This window comes from Otolemur garnettii, unplaced genomic scaffold (genome assembly GCF_000181295.1).
Source record: "Otolemur garnettii isolate 467f Iridium unplaced genomic scaffold, OtoGar3 scaffold00053, whole genome shotgun sequence".
Lineage (NCBI taxonomy): Eukaryota > Metazoa > Chordata > Mammalia > Primates > Galagidae > Otolemur > Otolemur garnettii.
This window is the reverse complement of record NW_003852448.1, coordinates 8,463,906-8,485,097: the sequence shown is the minus strand read 5'-3', so window position 1 is coordinate 8,485,097 and position 21,192 is coordinate 8,463,906. Positions and strand designations below refer to the sequence as shown.

At 42.4% G+C, this 21,192-nt stretch overlaps 2 protein-coding genes and 1 pseudogene across 2 annotated transcripts in view; 2 read left to right on the top strand and 1 right to left on the bottom strand.

Moving 5' to 3' along the window:
• The first annotated feature begins 269 nt into the window (after positions 1-269).
• Positions 270-3,951, top strand: GIMAP7 (GTPase, IMAP family member 7). Its single transcript, XM_012806480.2, has 2 exons — positions 270-329; positions 2,922-3,951. The coding sequence occupies exon 2, from the start codon at positions 2,963-2,965 to the stop codon at positions 3,848-3,850; it is 888 nt and encodes a 295-aa protein (XP_012661934.1). The 5' UTR covers positions 270-329; positions 2,922-2,962; the 3' UTR covers positions 3,851-3,951.
• A 2,696-nt stretch (positions 3,952-6,647) lies between these two features.
• On the bottom strand, positions 6,648-7,357 carry LOC105887197 (annotated as a pseudogene).
• A 10,327-nt stretch (positions 7,358-17,684) lies between these two features.
• LOC100944207 (GTPase IMAP family member 4) overlaps positions 17,685-21,192 on the top strand; it is a 6,319-nt gene continuing 2,811 nt past the window's right edge. The window contains exons 1-3 of the mRNA XM_012806479.2: positions 17,685-17,716; positions 18,941-19,037; positions 20,315-20,386. Coding sequence (XP_012661933.1) covers positions 20,326-20,386 — 61 coding nt within the window. The 5' untranslated portion in view covers positions 17,685-17,716; positions 18,941-19,037; positions 20,315-20,325. The remainder of the gene's footprint in view (positions 17,717-18,940; positions 19,038-20,314; positions 20,387-21,192) is intronic.

Below are 21,192 nucleotides of genomic sequence, written 5' to 3'. Positions count from 1 at the left end.
GGCAATATTTAGATCATTTAATAAAGGACCTTTTGGACCTATCACTATAACCCCCAACAAAATACAGCCCTGGGAAATGTTAGTGTTACAGCAGGCACATGGGCAAAAGGTTTCAACTCATACTCAGTAAAAGCAAAGCATCTACCAAATTATGGAACAGTATCTCTGTCTCTTTAAAAGCAGAAAGTTTCTTCATTGGCTCCACCCAATCTGAGCTTCCTGAACTCAAAGGTTTTAGGAGATAAAAATGCTTTTATCTTAAAGTTAAAAGCACCAGCTCAAACAGCCTCTTTGGAGAAAACTTGAGAACTCATCCACTCGCTCCAGAGGTGAGTCTGTCCAAGAAGAGAGCCCTGTGCTGCAGGGCTGCAAAGGGCAGTAGGGGACAGGGTGCATGTGGGATGGACTCTGCTTTGAGGAGGGGCAGGACACTTTGCCAGCACCACTGCATGGAGGGTGCTGCTTGGGTGGTGGCTGTATAGGTTAGACCAGGGCCGTGAGGAGATTTACCGGTGGCACCTGCATGGCTGGTATTTCACAGGACGCCCACCACTGCCTGCTGCGCCTTGCACCCTGTGGCTCTTGTGATAGATTGTGGAGCTTGCGGAATATGCTTCATAGGAAATTAAGGGCTCCCAAGGAGGATTTTTAGTTCTGGAAGGCAATTTAGAGACAACCTGTCTAAATTGCTCTTATTGCCAAAAAGAGAATCATAATCTGAGAGGGTTTCCTAGGACATCCCTGATGTTAAGTCTGCTGACTCTGTAATCACTGGCAGACTTTCCAGCATCCAACAAAATGCCTGGACTCCTTTCCGGCATCTAACAAAAATGAATAGCTTTCTGTATACTTCCTTCTTTGTTTTTGCCAGTGTAGACTTGGGATAAATCCTAAAACTGGGATTGATAATCAAAGAGTAAATGCACACATACTTTTGCAAGATGCCGCTGTCGTCTCCTCCAGAGGTGGCGGACTGTATTTTTATTCCTACTGGACTTGCGGGAGATGACCTTTTTCTCCTCTATCTTTACCACCAAATTACACCAACAAACCAAGATGTTTTTGCCATACCTATAGCTGAGAAATAGTTATCTTGGTGTAATTATATTTTATTTCTTGCGCATTCATTTTTCTCTATGATAAATGAATTTGAATATATTTCATATGTTTGAGGGACATTTCTTTCCTTGAACTATTCTCATCTCTTATTAAATTTCCTATCAAGTTGTTTGTCTTTTGTTTCTCTACTTTTAGATATTACTTGTATAATAGGAAAATGAGTCCTCTCTGATATAAATTGAAAGGAATATTTTCCTAATTTGATATTTGTGTTTTAATTTGTCTATGGTTTTCTGTGCCTTACATCATTTTTTAGATTTTTATGTAATCAAAATTTTCAGTCTTTTCCTTACACTATTTAAAATCTTAGAAACATTTTCCCCACTCCCAGTTTACAAAAAAAGTATGCATTTATATGGGCTATTTATTTTTTATTATTTGTTTATATGGGTTGATTTTCTTTTATTTATGTGGGCTAATTTTCTACATTACTTTTCTGATCTATTAGGAATTTGCACGATAGGGGGAATTGGATGCAATTTAATCTTTTTCTATGTGATTATATAGTTTTCCCAATGTTGCTTATAAAATTGTTCTTTTCTCACATTGATATTAGATGCTATTTTATATAATATAAATGTAACATAACTGAATATAAATAAGTATATGAGCATGTCCATTTCTTTTCTTTTTCTTTCTGTTTTTTTGAGACAGAGTCTCACTTTGTCACCCTTGGTAGAGTGATGTGGCATGACAGCTCACGGCAATCTCCAACTTTTGGGCTTAAGTGATTCTTTTGCTTCACAGCTTCCTGAATAGCTGGGACTACAGGCACCCACCACAACACCCAGCTGAATTTGTTGTTGTTGCAGTTGTCATTGCTGTTTTAGTTGGCCAGGGCCAGGTTTGAACCTGCCACTCTCAGTATATGGGGCTGGCACCCTACCCATTGAGCCACAGGCACTGCCCCAGCACTGTCTATTTCTGAATTTTCTGCTTTTGTTTTGCAGTCTGTCTCCATTCCCTCACCAACCTCACACCTCTCTAATTATACAGGCTCTACTGTTTCACTTTCTGGTAAAACTGGTCTTTCCTTGTTCTTCCTTTTCTTGATTGTCCAGGCTAACTTGCTTTTCTCTGCATCCAAATCTACTTCATAATCAGCATTTTTAGCTCCAGGATAGAAGATGACAAAATTTAAAATATTTATGTTAGTATAAAATCATGTTAAAGAAGTATTTATTAATTTATATTTTATGAAATGATTTAAACACGAATCAGTGTTAAATTTAGTAAATTTCCTTTCTGCATCTAGGTAATTTTCTTCTTAATCTATTAATGTTATGTATTGTAACAACCAATTTTCTCATGTTGACCCACCCTAGTATTTCTGAAATAATTCACACTTAATGTGCATTATTTATTAATGTCTAATTCTTTATTTTGGATATTTGTATCAATATTCACTAATGAGACACATACGTAGCTTTTTTATTGGTGAAATCTTTGTCAACTTTTGGAATTGATATTCTACATGCCTATGAAGAATTGAAAGTTTTCCTTCTTTTTGTATAGTAAGAAATAGTTCAAGTAGCACCCAGATGATCAGATCTTAGAAGGTTTAATAGAATTCGCCTGTGAAACCATCTGGACCCGGCACCGTTTTGTGGGGAAACTCTTTAACTACTTTATTATTCCTCCCATAGTCCTTGAATTGTTTCATCTTTCATTCTCTACTGGGATCAATATGGATAATAGAATATTATAAATTTTCTGGGAGAGAGAGGAAGAAGAAAAGGGGGCTGGGAATGGTTCCCACTCACTTACATTGGTCTTTATTTCTTCTCCTTTCCCTCCTTGAGGTCTTGTACGAGCCTAAGTTCCCGAGCTTCTTAGCGTGAATATGGCTGAGTATCAGGACCGCTCACTGAGGATTGTTCTGGTAGGGAAAACCGGAAGTGGGAAAAGTGCGACAGCAAACACCATCCTCGGAGAGAAAGTCTTCGCATCTAAAATTGCTGCCCACGCTGTTACCGAGAAATGTCAGAAAGCATCCCGGGAATGGAAGGAGAGAGAACTTCTTGTGGTTGACACCCCAGGGCTCTTTGACACCAAAGAAAGCCTGCTTACCACTTGCAAGGAAATCAGCCGCTGTGTTCTCTTTTCTTGCCCAGGGCCTCATGCCATTGTCCTGGTCATGCCACTGGGCCGCTTCACGGAAGAAGAGCAGAAAACCGTTGCATTGATCAAGGCTGTCTTTGGCGACGCAGCCATGAAGCACATGATTATTTTGTTCACCCGCAAAGAAGAGTTGGAGGACCATAAACAAACTCTAGACGATTTTGTAAAAGAATCTGTGAACCTGAAAGGTATCATCAAGGAGTGTGGGGGCAGGTACTGTGCCTTTGGCAACAGCCCCGCAACAGATAAGGTGGAGAAGGAAAGTCAAGTGTGGGAGCTGGTGGAGCTGATAGATAGGATGGTGGAAAAAAATGGCGGCTCTTACTTTTCTGATGCCATATACAAGGACACAGAGGAAAGGCTGAGGCAACAGGCAGAGGTTTTGAGGACAATGTACACTGATGAATTTAATGATCAAATTAAAAAAATAGAAAAAGAATATGCTCATGAATCAAAAGAAGAAAAAGAGAAAAAGGAAGAATCAGCAAGGAGGAAATATGATGAAAAAATAGGAAACGTAAGGAAAGAGGCTGAGAGTAATGTATTTGAAACAATTCTAAATATGATTATGAAAATTCTTTCAGGAATATGGAGTGGGTTTTGGAAGTGACATAAATTTAATTATTTCTCCTTAACTTACTATGATTTGTTAGTGTGTCACATTGTATTTTTCAAAGATGGTTGCAACAATGCCTCCTGCCTCCCAGCTTTATTAAGATAGTTAGCAAATAAAAAATTGTGTATATTTAAGGGACACAATGTGATGTTTTGATACGTGTATACATTGTGAAATGATTAAATCAAGCTAAGTAACAGCTAAGTACCTCACAGTTACATTTTTTGGGGGGGGGGATGTGGTGAGAACATTTAAGATCTACTTCCTTAGAAAATTTCAAAACTAGAATATAGCATTAATAATTATGGTCACCATGCTGCACTTAGATCTCCAGAATTTATGCATCCTGCATAATTGAAACTTTGTATTCTTTGACCAACATCTCTTCTTTTTCCCCATCCCCTAGTCCCTGGCAGCCAACATACTACTCTTTGCTTCTGTGACCTCTACTTTTTAAAAGTACACATCTAAGTGAGATCATGCAGTGTTTAACTTTCTGTGCCTAATTTATTTCACTTAGCATAATGTCCTCCAGTTTCATCCACATTGTTCCAAATGACAAGATTTTCTTCTTTTCCAAGGTTGAATAATATCCCATTACTGTTAATGGAATGTTAATAATAGCACCATATTGTCTTTATCCATTCATCTGCCCAGGGACATGGGTTATTCTGTATCCTCACTGTTACAAATGATGCTGCAGTGAGTGGAAGAGTGCACGTGTCTCTGCGAGACACTGATTCCATTTCCTTTAGCTATGGCCTTACACCATTTGGGCTGCTATAAAGCGTGCTGTAGGCTGGGTGGCTTATAAATAACGGAAATTTATTTCTCACAGTTCCAGTGCCTGGGAAGTCCAAGATCAAGGTGCCAGGTGATGTGGGACTGGTGAGGGCCTGTTTCTCCATAGACAGCCACCTTCTCATTCTCAGCTCACATGGGAAAAGGAGGGAGGGGTGTCCTCTTGGACTTTCTATAAGGACATTAATCTCATGTATGAGGGCTGTGCCCCCATGACCTAGTCATCTCTGTATGGCCCCACCTCATACTTCCATTACCTTGAGGATGAGGATTTCAACATACAAATTTTGGGAGGATATAAACATTTAGACCATAGCATTCTGTTCTTAACCCCAAGATTCGTGCCCTTCTCTCACACAAAATACATTAATCTCACCCCAATAGACCTGAAAGTCTTAAGACAGTCTTAACTAATGCTAGCATCAATTTTAAAATCTAAGTCCATGGTCTCATCTAATTATCATCTAAATTAGATATGGGTGAGACTTAAGGTATAATTCATTCTGAGGCAAATTGCTTGTTGTGAACCTGTGAAATCAAATAGATTATGTGCAGCCAACACACCCTGATGGAACAACATAGGACAGACATTCCCATTTCAAAAGAGAAAAATATGCCACAGGAGTGACAGTTATCAAGCAAGTTTCAAAACTGAGCAAATTTTCAAAACCATAAGGTTCAATAGTCATCTTTTCTGGCCTGATGCTCTGCCCTCCAGGTCTACTGATGTGGAGGTCCTGCCTCGTGGACCCCTTCTGGTGGCAGTCCAGCCTCCACAGCTTTGGATAGCTCTGTCCTCGTAGCTTTGCTGGGGTTGTGCACACCAAACTGGAGCTTTCCAGAGCTGCGCCTGGGGCAGCCTAGGACCGTGGCAAGAGTTTGGGAAGCAGAGCCTACAATGTGAGGCAGCGCTGGGCAGCAGTCACCTCCCATTTGAAATCATTTTTTCCCTCAGGCCCTAGTAGTCTGGGTTTGTGATGGCAGAGTCAGCTCCAGTGATCTCTGAAATGCTTTGGGGATCATTCTTCCACTGTCTTGGTAGTAGGTTCTGGTTTCTTTTAAAATGGCTGACTAAATCTCCTCACTGTCTTGATCAATAGAACCTGGGTTCCACTGAGAGGGGTGACCCATACTAATCTCCTTTGTCAAAGGATAACTTGGCCACACCCTTGTTCTCTTGTAAACTGGCATTTGTATATTTCTCCAACACAGATAGATACAATTTTCCAGAAGTTCAAGTTCTGCTTGCCTGTGGCTAACAATTCCATCTTTAAGTTATTTCTCTCTTGTCTCATTTTACTGTGGGTCCAAGCTGTACTTTCAACATTTTGCTTAAAGATTTCCTCAGCTAAATATTCAATTCCATCACTCACAAATTGTACCTTCCATGAAACACTAGAAGTAAACACCAGTTAGCCAAACTCCATGTCATTTTTAATAAGGACGTCCTTTCTTCCATTGTCCAACATGTCTCTCGTTTCTGTCCGAGACCACAGCAGAGTAGCCTTTCTTATTTCTACCCATAACCTTAGTAGTTATGAACTACAGAGGCATTCGTTAAGAAGACTGAGAGTGTCTGAGCCTCAGCAGAATCATCCTAAATGGCCCATTCATAGCAAGGTAGCCTTTCTCTGAGCAGACTACCAAACACTTCCAGCCTTTACTCATTACCCAGTTTCAAAGCCACTTATACATTTAAAATATTTGTTATAGAAGCACCCCCACTTCTTGGTACCAACTATCTCTCTTAGTTCATTGGCCTTCCATGACAAAATACTATAAGCATAGTGGCTTATAAACAACAGAAATTTATATCTCACCATTTTGGAGGCTGAGGAGTCTGGCAGAGTCAGTGCCTGATGAAGTCCCACATTTTTTTTTTTTTTTGAATAATGAAGGTTTATTACATGAACCAAGACAGAAGAGAAGAAGGCTTCTTGCCTGTAGCACAGTGGTTACAGCACCAGCCACATGCGTGAAGGCTGGTGGGTTCAAACCCAGGGCCAGCTAAACAACGACAACTTCAACAAAACAAAACAAAAGGTAGAGAGAGGAAGAATTATTTGGCCTTCTGGGCCTTGATTTTCCTCAGATAGAACTCCAGCTCCTTGCCCTCTAGCACATGGCCATCTGCTCGGCCACACTGGCCTGGTCTTGATGCAATGCATGCAAGCAGCTTGCCCTGCTGGAGCTGCTCCTCCAGAAGCCTGCTTATTTTGGCGTTCTTTTTCCTTTCATCATATTTCTTCTGAATTTTTTTGAATGTTTTTTGTTTCAAATCTCTTCTTCTTCTGGAGTCAGCTTTGCTCCTTTCTTGCGGCCCAGGGGGAGTGCATAGTGGGACTCATACCACTGTGGGTATGGTGTCCTGTCAATAAGCACAAGGCAGTTCTTCACCAAGGTCTTGGTACGAACCAGCTCAGTATTGGCTGCATTGTAGGCAACATCAATGATCCTTGTTTTCCTAGTACAACACTCTGAGCCCCAGGAGAAGTTTCCCACATCCAGCCTCAGGGCACAGTATTTCTTGTTACCTCCTGGAACACGGATGGTATGTATTCCGTGGGGGCCGATCTTAGTGTTACCTGCGGGGTGTCCCAACTCATCCTTCTGCTTCTTGTGGTAGGGCTTTCTCTTGCCCCGGGTCTTGCGGCGCTTGTGTCAGTTGTCCCGAGAGATGCCCATCACTCGGTGCTGGCTGGAAAGAACGAAGTCCCACATTTTTAAGAGCAGTAATCCCATCCATGAGGTCTCCATCCCTAGATTAAGCACCTCCCAAAGACCCCACCTTTTGATATCATCATCTTGAGGGTGAGGATTTCAATATACCAATTTTTTAAGGCCATAAGCACTCGGGCATTAACAGTTATATACCCAGCAAATACTTTCTCCCATTCCATAGATTGTCTCTTCACTTTATTGTGTTCTTTGCTACACAGAAGATTTTCAGTTTGGTGCAACGCCACTTATATGAGGCTTGACAGTTAAGTTCACAAACTCATCTTGGAAAAGTGCTACATAGTTTCTTGCTGAGTATCCCTACAGTCACCTTCAAAGTACTCCCCATGGTAGCTGTGTTAGTGTGTTGGGGCAGGGAGAAAATTCTCTTGGGGCCTCAGGGAGCAGAGGACCAGCTCTGTGTGACAGAGCTGATATGACATGGGAAGTGGCAGTAGCAGTGGTGGTCCCAAGTGGTGTTACTAGTAGTTGCAATGGGCATTGGGCAGACCAGTCTTCAGTCCCACAGCTGCCCATGGCAAGGTGGTGAGTCTTGTCCTAAGTGTGCTTAGGAGAGCTTATTTCCCTTGTCCCTTGCTGTTTGGTGGTGGCTACAGCCATTTCACCTGAACTCAGCTTGATGGCAGAGCTTAGCCCAGATTAAACTCTCAAAATGTGTAATCTCTTGGCTTCTGGTCAAAGACAGCAGGGTCCCTTTCAGGTGAACAACACAAACAATAGACTCGGGAGTGTGATCTGCTTGCATCTCAGTCTCACAGGAGCCTATGGCCGGGTGGTGAGACTTGTCCCAGGTGTCTGTAGGAGAGGTTGGATGCCCTTGTTCCTCTCCAGCAGTGTGGGGCTATAGTTGTGTCAGCCGAAACTCAAGCTGAGGCCGGGGTGTTGCTCAGCGCCAGGATCCCCAAATGGAACCTTTGCTCTTTAACCGGAGAGGGTGAGGCTTGTTCCAGGCAAATAGCATGGGCAAGATGCTGGGAGGAGTGCCACACTGTGCATCTCGGGTTCCAGCAACCCATAGCAGGGTGGTGGAGTTGCCTTAGGTGCATGTCAGAGAGCTTGGGCTCCCTGTCCCTCTGCAGCTACACAGAGCTTCCTGAATTCATCCTGAGAGCAGGGTGCTGCCTGGCTTTAAACTCTCAGAATGTGACCAGAAAGGGTGGTGCCCTTCTCAGGCAGGCAGTGTTGGCAGGAAACTGTAGGGAGTATGGTTTCCTTATCACTCGGTCTCACAGCAGCCCATTGCAGCATGGCGGGTATTGTCCTAGATGTGCTGGGGAGCCGGGTTTCTCAGCCCCTTTTTACTTGGGCAGGGGATGCAGAGGCATCAGCCCAAATTCAGTGAAATGACACTTTGAGCCAGGGTCTGGAGAGGCTGGGGCCTCACCAAGGTTAATAGCATGGTAAAGACATTGGAAAATCACTCCCACTGCCGTCTCTATAGCAGCCCATAGCGGGGGAGTGGGGACCTTCCTGGCGTGCACTGGGGTGTCCAGGCTTCTCTATCCCTCAGTGGAGCTGCACAGTGGCTTCAGGCACACCTGCAGGTGCCCAGGGTTAGAGGAGGTAGTCAGTGAGGTACAGGCAAGGAAGCGAGGAATGATAAAGTCAGGCAGCTGGCTCAGACAAACAGCCCTTGAATGAACAGACTTAAGGGGAAGAAAAGAGCCGTTAATTCCCCAGCTGTGTGTAGGTTCAAAGAGACCTTTCCCTCATTGTATCACAACTGTTATAAGGTAACACTGTGTTTTTGTCTCCCTTTGTGGGGAATATGGGAACTATGAGAAACAACAGAATGAACACTCACTGACCTTCTTTTACTTCAACAGGTAAAAACAGCAACCCTTGGGGTTCGGGGCAGTTGCTCCTCCTCAGCCTGCCCACTCTCTTTCTTGAGAGTGTACTTTCACTTCTGCATAAGCCTCTCCCAAAGCCTATCTGTGTTCACTCAAGAAACTTGCCACTGTTGGTCGGTTGTATGCGTGTCCTGAAATTCCTTTCTGTAATAATAGCAGGAACCCTTATGCTGGTGACACCATTATCTAGGCCGTCAGAATGGTGCCCAGCTCAAGCTTGGATGCCTGTGGGACTCCAGGTGGCTCCTTTTCTGGATCAGTGTCTCTGTGTAGTCTTCAAGCAGCTGGCTAAGTTTGGTCTGAGACCTGCCGTAGATCAGGGGGTTCTCTTGTAGCCAAGCCCATGAAAGACAGTGGAGGCCTGGGGGCTTCTTTCTGACTGTTCTCCACATCTAGGAATATGATAAGAGAAAATGTGCAAAATACTTTACATACTTATATTTACACAGAAAGCTTTGTGATCATTCAGAACCTGGAAATAGAGAAATTCTAATATAAACTTCAAGTTTCCTTTCGTTCTAAATTAGCAGTAATCAAAAGTCATATTGATAATTTTTTTTGTTAAATCATAGCTGTGTACATTGATACAGTCATGGGGTACAGTGTGCTATTTTTATATACAATTTGAAATATTTTCATCCACCTGGTTCCTGCCAAGTACTTTTTTAATAAGCAGTTTAGGCTTTTCAAACTACATTTTCAGGATTCGAAAATGCAGAAACAGGCAGTGATATGGCCTCTTCAGCTTAACCTTTCTATCCTGTGACGTGACCACAACTATATGTGATGGGTAGGTCAAAAGGTGAGCAGGTAGGACAGGAAGGAGGTAAGACAGGAAGTGGTCGTGCCTGAGGCAGGGAGCTAGTGTTGCTGTACACTGAGAAATCAACAACCAACTATCTTGTCTCATAATGTGAGAAGGTTCTAGGAAATGGGTTAACATTATTTGTACATCACAGGCTTCCTGAAGATGTGCTAAGTCATCTTCTGGTCTTTTCCCATTTAGTTTCTAATAAATTATACACATATTGGTGTACCCATTTGAAGGAAGCACAAGGACTAAAAAAAGAGATGCCAAGTGGTAAAGAAGAAAGAAGAAACGAACAAAAGAACAGAAATTGTTGAAAACAAAACTTCAAAGGCTTTGAGGGCTGGTGGTGTAACCAAACATGGTCTTTTTAATAGCTCTCCAGATTCTGGGCCTGCTTGGAAGATTCTGTTCTCACCATCCAATCACTGAACATTCATGGGATCCTTTACTGTATACTCTGGTATGCAGCAGGGTGAGGGAAGGTATAGGAAGACCTGTAATAAAAAGGCTGTGTGTTTTGTGGGGATGAGCATCTCTTGTGTCTCACAGTGCCACCTGGTTCCTTGCTTAGTCTGTGCCAAGTGGGGAATAAGGTTGCAAAATTTATCATCAAGTGTCTCTAAGTTAACATTTCACCCATGAACCTAGAGAGTCAAAATCACTCCAGAAGCAGGCTTACACTCAGATTGCTCCCCGTGTCAGAGCTCCTGAAACCAAGCTCTCCATGCTTGTCTCTGTCAGTGTCACCTCCTGGAACTGATCATGTGTAATTGTTATGGGAGTGTAATGTGAAGATGTCAAATGTATGTGAAGTATAACTCAAAGTTCTGGAGGCGGAAGTGAATATGCATTATTATAAAGTTCTTCCCCTGTGTGTGGAGTCGTTTAATAGTTCTTGAATGTAGACTATGATAAGTTAAAGAGGTATACAACAAACACTGAAGAAGCTACTGAAAATACTACAAAACAGATTTGTACCTAATAGACAACACAAATGATAAAAATGAAATCATAAAAATGTTGCCTCCAAATGAAGGCAGGGCAAAAAGATAAAGGGAGCAAAAACCAGATGGGACAAAACAAACAGGAAGATGATAGATTTAAACCCAACTATATCACTCATTACACATAAAGCAAAATATCCAAATGGCCCCAATTAAAAGCAGATTGTCAGATTGGGTTTTAAAAAGGAAGACACAACTATATGCTGCTTATAAGAAAAGCCACTCTAAATATAAAGACACAGATATGTTAAAAGAAAAGGGATGGAAAGGGATATGTCATCTTAATAGTAATAAAAGATAGATGGTGTTGGCAGCCGCCGTCGCTGTCTAACGCCAGAGCCGCCTCTAGCTCGCCCGAAGAAGGGGGGTCAGTAAGGAGGTCTTTATACCATGGCTCGTACAAAGCAGACTGCCCGCAAATCCACAGGAGGCAAAGCAGCCAGGAAGCAACTGGCTACAAAAGCCGCTCGCAAGAGTGCGCCCTCTACTGGAGGGGTGAAGAAACCTCATCGCTCCAGGCCTGGTACTGTGGCACTCCGTGAAATAAGATGTTATCAGAAGTCCACTGAACTTCTGATTCGCAAACTTCCTTACCAGCGTCTGGTGAGAGAAATTGCTCAGGACTTTAAGACAGATCTGCGCTTCCTTTGCAGGAGGCAAGTGAGGCCTAGCTGGTTGGCTTTTTTGAAGACACCAACCTGTGTGCTATCCATGCCAAACGTGTAACAATTATGCCATAGGACATCCAGCTAGCACACCGCATACGTGGAGAACGTGCTTAAGAGTCTGCTGTGATGGGAAAACATTTCATTATTAAAAAAAAAAAATTCTCTTCTTCCTGTTATTGGTAGTTCTGAACGTTAGATTTTTTTCCCCCCATGGGGTCAAAAGATACTTAAGTATATGATTGCGACTGGAAAAACAGGGGACAAAAATCAGGTATTGGCAGTTTTTCCATTTTCATTTGCGTGTGAATTTTTAATATAAAATGTGGGGATGTGCAGCATTAAAGCGAGTCAAAATGTTTCAGTGAACAAGTTTCAGCAGTTCAACTTTATAACAATTATAAATGAACCTGTTAAATTTTTCTGGAAAAAAAAATAAAACACAAGATAGCTGAAGTGGCTGTATTAATGCCAAAGTAGATTTCAAATCAAACAATATTTCTATTGTTTGATAGAACATAATTTCATAATGAGAAAAGGGTCAATTAATCAAGAGGGTCTAATGATCCTAAACTTATGCCTCTAATGACAGAGTTGGAAAATACAGGAAACAAAATTTGATAGGACTCCAAGAAGTAAATGAGTCCAAAACTACAGCTGGAGGTTTCAATACATCTCTTTCAAACATATAGACAGAAATTAGTTAGTATATAGGAGACTTGATCACACCATCACTCCAATAAATCTAATTAACATTGGTAGATGATCCACTCAACAATGGCAGAATACCCATTATTTAAAGTGCACATGGAATATTTACTATTTTAAAGCAACAAAAATTCTCGATAAAGTAGAAGTATTAAAATAATACAAGGTTTATCTGCTGACAATAATGAAATTAAGTTAGAAATCAATAATAGAAATACATCTGGAAAAATTCCCAAATATTTGGAATCTACATGACATACTTCTAGATAAAGATATCAAAAAAGTAATTAAAAGAGAAATTAGAAAGTGTTTCAAATGAGTGAAAAACAGCACATCAACGTTTGTGGGATTCATTAAACACAATATTACAGGTGTATTTATATTGCTAAATGCTTGTAACAGAAAAAAGAAAAATTCTATATCAATGGCATCAGATTCCACATTAAGAAACTAGAAGAAAGGCTGGGTGCCCGTGGCTCAAGTGGCTAAGGCGCCAGCCACATACACCTAAGGTGGTGGGTTCAAATCCAGCCCAGGCCCGCCAAACAACAATGAGGGCTGCAACCAAAAAAGTAGCCGGGCGTTATGGCAGGCGCCTGTGTTCCCAGCTACTTGGGAGGCAGAGGCAGGAGACTCTCTTGAGCCCAGGAGTTAGAGATTGCTGTGAGTGATGCCATGGCACTCTACCCAGGGAGACAGCTTGAGGCTCCGTCTCAAAAAAAAAAAAAGTAAAAGAAAAAAAAAAAGAAACTGGAAAAAAAAGGAATCATTTAATTCAAAGTAAGAAAAAAAAAAGGAAATAAACATTACAATGAAAATCAGTAAAATAGAAAACAGAAAAACATAACAAAAGTTGATAAGACCCAAAGGTGCTTCTTGTATTGTGGCCTATCTTTTTCTTTATGTTTAGCAATATTTGTTTTTTAAATCTGGGTGTTCTTATATTGGCTCATATTCATTTATAATTATTATATCCTCTTGCTGAATGATCTCTTTATCATTATATAATGACCTTCTTTGTCTCTGTTTACTGCTTTTTATTTGAAGTCTGTTTTATCTGATATAGCTACTCTTGTTTGCTTTTGATTTCCATTTGTATGGAATATACTTTTCTACTACTTTCAAGTGAGGTTCTTGGAAACAACATGTATTTGGATCTTGTTTTTTCTTTTTAATCCATTTAACTGATCTATATCTTTAAATGCAGATTTTAAATGCAGTGTTTATCTTATTTATACTCAAGATAAATACAGTATGTGAGGTTTTATTTCTGTCACATTGTTTATTGTTTTCTAGTTGTTTTGTAAATTATTTCCTTTTCTTTGTCTGACTTTATAGTTTAGTGGGATTCTGTAGTGTTGTCTTTTGATTCCTGTCTCTTTCACCTTTGTGTAATTGTTTTATAAGACCTACGATTTTTATACTTTCATGTTTTTGTGATGGTGATCTTTTGTTTCCTGGTTTCTGACTTCTTTGAGCATTTCTTGTAAGGCGAATCTAGTGGTGAGAAATTTCCACAGCTTGTCTGGGAAAGAGTACATCTTCATTTATAAAGCTCTACCTTTACTGCATATAAAATTCTTGGATGAAAGTATTTTACTTTTGGTGCTTTAATAATTCAATCTTATTCTCTTCTGGCCTGTTAGATTTCTGCTAAAAATTGCACCGTTACTACGATGAGGCTTCCTTAATAGGCACTAGACACTTTTCTCTTGATGATTTTAAAATTCTACTCTTCATTTTGACTTTAGATGTCTGATGATGATTTTTGGCAGTGCCTGATCCTGGAGATTGCTGGTCCTTCTGTATCTGAGTGTTTAAATCTCTTACTAGATGTGGGTAGTTTTCATCATTTATTTCCTTAAATACATTTTCTAATTTTTTGATCTTTCTTCCCCCTTAGGAATACTTATAATTCATAACTTCAGTCACTTTATGTAGTCCTAAACATCTCAATACTTTTGTTCATTCTTTTTATTTTATTTATTTATTTATTTTTGAGACAAAGCCTCAAGCTGTTGCCCTGGGTAGAGTGCCATGGCATCACAGCTCACAGCAACCTCCAACTCCCGGGCTCAAGCGATTCTCCTGCCGTGGCCTCCCAAGTAGCTGGGACTACAGGTCCCCACCACAATGCCTGGCTATTTTTTGGTTGCAGCCATCATTGTTGTTCAGTGGGCTGGGCTGGATTCGAATCCACCAGCTCAGGTGTATGTGATTGGTGTCTTAGCCACTTGAGGCACAGATGCCAAGCGTGTTCATTCTTTTAAAATGTTTTTTGTTTATTTTGTCTGACTGAATCATTTCAAAGGACTCATCTTAAATTCCTGAAATTCTTTTTTCTGCTTGATCTAATCCATTGCCAAAGTATTCTCATGCATTTTGCAATTCCTTCAATGAATGTTTCAGTACCAGAATTTCTGTTTAGTTTTTAAAAATATATATGAATGATGAATTTCTCATTCATATTCTGGATTCATTTCCTGATGCTTTTTGTATTGGTTTTCAGATTTCTCTTCTATTTCATTGAGCTTTTAAAAAATCAACATTTTTGATTCTTTATGCGATATTTCAAGGATTTCTTTTTTACTAGTATCTATTGCTGGAGAATTATTGTGTTCTTCTGAGTATTTCACAGTACCTTGCTTTTTAATGCTTCTTGTATCTTTACATTGATTTTTGTGCATTGAGAATACCAGTCAGTTTCTTCTCATGTTTGAATTTACTTTCCCTGTAGGGGGACATTTTTTTCTTGAAGATATGACTATGATGTTTGGGTAGGTCTATTTTGCTTTACTTTGGGGTGGCAAAGATTCTGTATGATTTCCTTGGCTGTATATGTGAATTTCTCTGTATGTTAGGATGAAGTTATTGGTGGTGGGTATGGTGAAGGTGTGCTAGGGTTTAGAGTGCCTGATAGGTTTTGTTTCAGATTTCAGTGGTACTGATAGTGGGTTAAGCATGTCTAGCCTTCTGACTGGTATAATATATGCTGGCATCTGTGTCATCAGATTGAGGCAGGTCAACTCTTGGGCCTCTAGGTGGCTTTGTCAAATGTCAGTTCTAGTAGCAGCATACCAAGTGGGTGAGCGAGCTCATGACCTCCTGCTAGGAGAGGTGGTGGGGGTGATGGGGTTAGCAGTGGTTGTAAGAAGTTCTTGCGTTCATGAGTACTGTGCTCTTGTGTTAGGAATTATTGCAATGTGCTGTGTGGGCTGCCTTCAGGACAGCAGGTGGAGCTTGCACGTAAGAGCCCACTATGCTAGTAGCAGTAGGATTTATGTCCAGTCTGTTTTTTCCCAGAGAAGTACTCAGGTGGCCCAGGAGGTGGATTGGGTTGTGAAACCCATGGAGCCTGGATTCTATGCTCTGTCTCAGGGGTAGGGTTAATCTGGGCACAGGTGGGCAAAGCACGCTTACACTCAGCTCATACCAGTGTTTATGGGAAAAGTAGGATAGTCCTCAGGCCCTTGGCTAAATGCCTGGGTGAGGAGTGACTGAAGCGGCATTGACATCTTGGCATGGGGAGAGAGGAGTTGTCCTAGCAGTCACAGCTTTGGGAAGCAGGAGTACCTGGGAAGGAGGAGGCAGTCAGCCTTCAAGGCAGGATTGACCAAAAAATGAGAAGTGGGCCCATCTTCGTCATTCAAATCAATGTCCTTTACCCTCTTTTGCTTCTAGCAGATGACTCTCAGAGGAAACACAGCAGAAATTGCAGTCCTGCAAGGCTTGGTTTCCTTTTCCTGACTGGCAGCAGATCAAACTAATCAGTCAGACAGGAAGACAGCATTTAGTCCATACACAGCCACAGCCATGGACGATCCCGCCTGCCTTAACACCAAACCTGCACAGCAATTGTTCTGTTCAGCTCTTAGGGTGGTGGCCAGGTCCTAGCACCATCAACTGGAGTCCACACTATGTTAGTTTCTCAGTCCTGGTTATGAGATCTCCTCCCCTACCCAAGCCTCTGTTCCCCACACTCCAGTCCAAGTTTCTCTAACATCACAGATTGGTGCTGTTCCCAGATCTGAGGACTAGGCACTGCTTGTTAAGATCTAAGGTCAGAGATATCATCTTACTATGGTCGGGTAGGTTGGGGGCATGTGTGGGACACTTTGGGAGCAGATCCTTCTCATAGTCCCCCAGCTGCTCCCTAACTTAGATTGAGGGATTGGGAAAATAAAGTGGTCTCCCATGGCCTGGATAGAGTGATTCTCCAGTGGGAAAGTGAACCACAGAAAGGCATTCATTTGCCCTCTCCTATACCAGAAATTCACTTCACATTTTTTATTGATCCTTCCTTAAAGACTTCCTGTTTGCCACCTCCTTCCCAGAATTTAGAGTTTCCTTTTATTTTTCTGTTGAACACCTGTGTTGCGTGCAGTATTTTGATTTCTCTGAGTGGATGAGGAATGCTTCTAATCAGTCTTCCTGGGAAAAACCCCTATGTTATTTCTATAATATTAAAATACTATGCAATTCTAAGTAAAGGGGTATAATGATAAATTGTGACCTCTTTTATAATGGAAGAATACTAGGCATAAAGGAGAACCAGGACCCTCTTTACAATATCCTATCGTTTTCATTCTAATGGTAGGTAGTGTCAGATAGCAGTCGTTGGACTATTTCACTGGTTCTGGGACCAGTTCACAGGGTATCTTTGGGCCCATCCTAGTCATTAAAATCAATGTCCTTTATCCTATTTGCTTCTAGCAGATGACTCAGAGGACACACCCCAGAAACTGCAGCTCTCTGTGTCCCACATCACTGGGAATGAGGAGAGGAAGTAGCTACCTCCACTGACACACGCCTGAAACACCAGGAGCAAATGTTGCCTGGGAGGCTTGTGGTGCTGAGCAGGGGTTCAGGGGCCCAAGGGCCTTCAGAATAACCGGGCTCTCTTTGGTTGTGACTCAGAAGTTCCTTCTCTAATGTCACAGTGATACCTGTGTTTCTTCTCTCACTGCAGAGTTTTTGTGAGGTTTGGTGTGGTAGCCACTAGGCACAGGTAGCTATTTAACTTTAACTTCAAATAAACCTAAATAAAATTCAATTAAAAATTCAGTGCTGCAGTCCCACTTGTGTTACGGCAAGTGCTCAATAGCCACGCGTGGCTGCTGGTCTCCATATTGGGCAACACCACTGAATGAAAGGAGGGCAGGTCCTGCACAAGGCTGTTTGTCCAGCTCCTCCCCTCACTTCCTCTCTGCTCCTCCTTCTCAGCATCCTGCTGCATTTCCAGCAAAATCAGAGAAGGGTGCAGGACCCAGATCTTTCACGTAAGGCAATAGGGGTATGTGTGTGTGTGTGGGGGGTGATTTAGACGGAAGGGGCCTCTCCCCTGGGTGTGTACCCTAAACCTGGCAAACTTGCTCTATAGATTTCTTGCTGTTTCCTATTTCCTATATTTGTTGATTTTATGCCGAAATCTGTTTTGAAAATGAAGATTAGAAATGTAAGCTTCTTCCAGGGGTTGCTGCCCAGAGGATACTTGTTTTAAGAATAAAGCATTCATTTCACTGGTTATAAAATGTACAAGCAAATTGATTCTCTCAGTACTAGAGTTGAGTGTGCAACTGGGGACCTGGTGGGGAGAAGAATATTGGACTGTGTAGGGGTCTCAGCTCAGTATGCAGCTTGTACAGACCAAAGCCTGCCTGTAGGTCAGGACTGGAGGGTTTGAGGTCTGAGATTTTATCACTAAGAAAACCGTCTCCTAAACAACAGTACTTTCTTGGGTTACTGGAACTTGAATTCCTCTGCGGGGGTAGGAGGAAGGAGATGCCACCCATGTGACTATCTGCAGTTCAGAAGATTCCGGGGACTGTTGGATGTTTGTTCTTTAGGCAGAGGGAGCAGAACTCAGCCCCCCAAGGTCAGCACCTACCGAATCGCAGTCTCCTGGTTTTACATCTGAGTTAGCATCAGCAGAGCAGCATTAAAGAGCCCAGGTGCTGGAGCAGGACCCTAACAACACCCAGAGCCCTCTGTTTTCTTGTTGCTGCTATCCTATGTCCTTTCCTGACACTAATCACCAAAGCGGATATTTTTAATTTCTAAGACTTCTCTTCTCTGTTTATGAGAAGTTGTTCACTACTCTCTAGAGAATAATGAAATAACTGTTCTTTCTGAAGAAGTGTCTGGGTTTTGACAATGTTTCATATTTGTATTTGATGGCTTCCTGTCTAGTGACTCTGTCATTAACAACGACCGTTTTCTGCCTGTCTTTATCAAAGTCTGCTCCAATAGGAATTCCTCAAATGTCTCTCCCCATTCGAAAACGTTTGTAGGTAGCAGTGAAAGAAAACGTTAACAACTTTAATGCCGTGTTTCTATAAGACTAAGTATTAATATACAGGGACAGGATTGTCATTTTCACAGATTACATGTGGGCTGGACATAGTGATGAAGCAGAGAAAGACAAGTGGGGAAGTTATCAATTCATTTATCTGACAAATACTTATTGAGAACTACTTATTGTCCAGTATTGTGCTTTTTCCCAGGCAATACAGGGAAATATTCGACACATGTGGTCCTCCCCTCAAATGTGTGCAGAATAACTGAAGACGGTAAAAGTCGGGCACATCACTCCCTGTTGAGGTCAGTACAAAGTGATCCAACTTTGTACTGAAAGCAAGTATTGGTGGGCCACACCAAAGAGGGGTTGGTTGTATTGGTGGTGTTGGGGGGGAGGCCGCAGGAGACGTCTCTGGAAAGCTGAGGCCTGCAGGCCAAGTAGGAGTGAGCTGGGCACTGAACTGGAGATGGAGATCTTCCCAATAGGGAAGAGTCTATGAAGGTCTCAAAAGTGGAAGGGTCCTAGTGGATTCCGAGGACAAAGTGGCTCCAAGCTTCTGAGGGAGGAGGCAGTTGATCACATAGGGTCTTATGAACCATTTCCAGGATTTACACTACTTTCAAAAACAAGTAATAAGCCACGAGGGGATTTAAATAAGAAAAAAAAAATCAAATTGCTGTTAAACTAACATCTGACTGCAGAGTAGAGGAGGGATTGAAGGGGATGTCGGTTAGGGGCCTGTTGCATTGCACACAAATGACAGTGGACGGTGTTAGCACAAAGTTGGAGAGAAATAGGTCACTCTGAGTTTTTTTTTTGAGACAGAGCCTCAAGCTATCCCTCTGGGTAGAGTGCCATGGCATCACAGCTCACAGCAACCTCCAACTCCTGGGCTCAAGCGAATCTCCTGCCTCAGCCTCCCAAGTAGCTGGGACTACAGGTGCCCGCCACAATGCCTGGCCATTTTTTTTTGGTTGCAGCCATCATTGTTGTTTGGCGGGCCCAGGCTGGGTATTCGAACCCTCCACCTTGGGTGTATGTGGCTGGCACCTTAGCTGATTGAGCCACAGGCGCCGAGCCACTCTCTGAGTTTTTTGAAAGTATAATTAGTAGGATGTGGTGATGGGCTGACAGGGGAGTGAGGACAAGAGAGTTGAGGGTGACCCGAGGGTTCTGCAGGAGCCACAGACTGAGTGGAATGAGGAGGCAGAGCAGGCGGGGGAGGGTCCAGGGCTCAGCTGTGGGCAGGTTCTGGGTGAGTGCCTGGGACCTTGCCTGATGGAGGTGAGTGGGATATAAAAGTGTGGAGCATGAGGAGGGTGCAGGCTACAGATTACATGTGAAAGGCATCAGTGCAATGAATCACTGGCTGGAGAGGGATGAAGGGGACGGAACCCGTGCTGCAGAGGCACTAGAAACACTTATGGTTCTGTAAGAAAAATGACCAATCTGAAAACGAGACTGAAAATGGATAGTTGAAGAGAATTTTGGGAAGTGGGAGAAAGCAAAGTAAAGCAGTCAGGTATCTAGGCAGTGGCCATTGTCCTAAACTGACATGATTAAGTTTCTTGGTCTACAGGACTTCAACCCATGATGGCAGCCCCATACCATGGTGTGAGTTCCAGCCGTGGCCACCCAAAGACAAGCTATGGTGAGAGAATGCCTGGGGCTCCCCGCTGGGCTGGGCTGCAGGGAGAACAGAGCCCGGGAGTCCTCCTCCCATACCAGCTGTCTCAATCTAAGCAAGAGAAAACCTTTTGCAACCTCCTTTCTCGTTTTCTCTTCATTTACCCTACCCTTTCATTTCTTTGGACCTTTTACATTATCTCCTCATGATGTGGCCACAGCAGTTAAATTGTGAAGAGAGATTCAAATATCCTCTGCTCCATCCAGAGCTAGGCAGCGTTTCCCCTCCTATTTCCTACAAGATGGACATACAAGAACAGTTGGTTGGAGCCTCCCTGATGGCATTTCTGCCCCAGTCCTCGGCCGGAGGGAGGATTCAGAAGGAGGGATGAGGGAGTAATTGATCCCTCATCCACATCCCCAATTTTGTGGCCCCTGCTGATCTCAGTACATCCAACAAATCCAACAGGCTGACTTGCCTGGTGTATGAATCACAGGGCCTTTCCTTCCCTGCCTTAGCCATGGAAATGGATCTCAACCGCTCCCCGCCCCCCCATGGCTGACAATATCCTCAGGATGTCCTTAGGATGGACTCTCCCACTGTGATGCTATCTGCACAAAAATGTAAAGACATATTTTTTTCCTTTGACAATCTCAGCCATACAAATTTGGGGATTATTCTTCTTCTTTATTTATTTATTTATTTTTTTTGCAGTTTTTGGCTGGGGCCAGGTTTGAACTACCACCTGCGGTATATGGGGCCGGAGCCTAATCCTTTGAGCCACAGCCTGGGAATATACTTCTTCTTCTTCTTCTTTTTTTTTTTTTTTT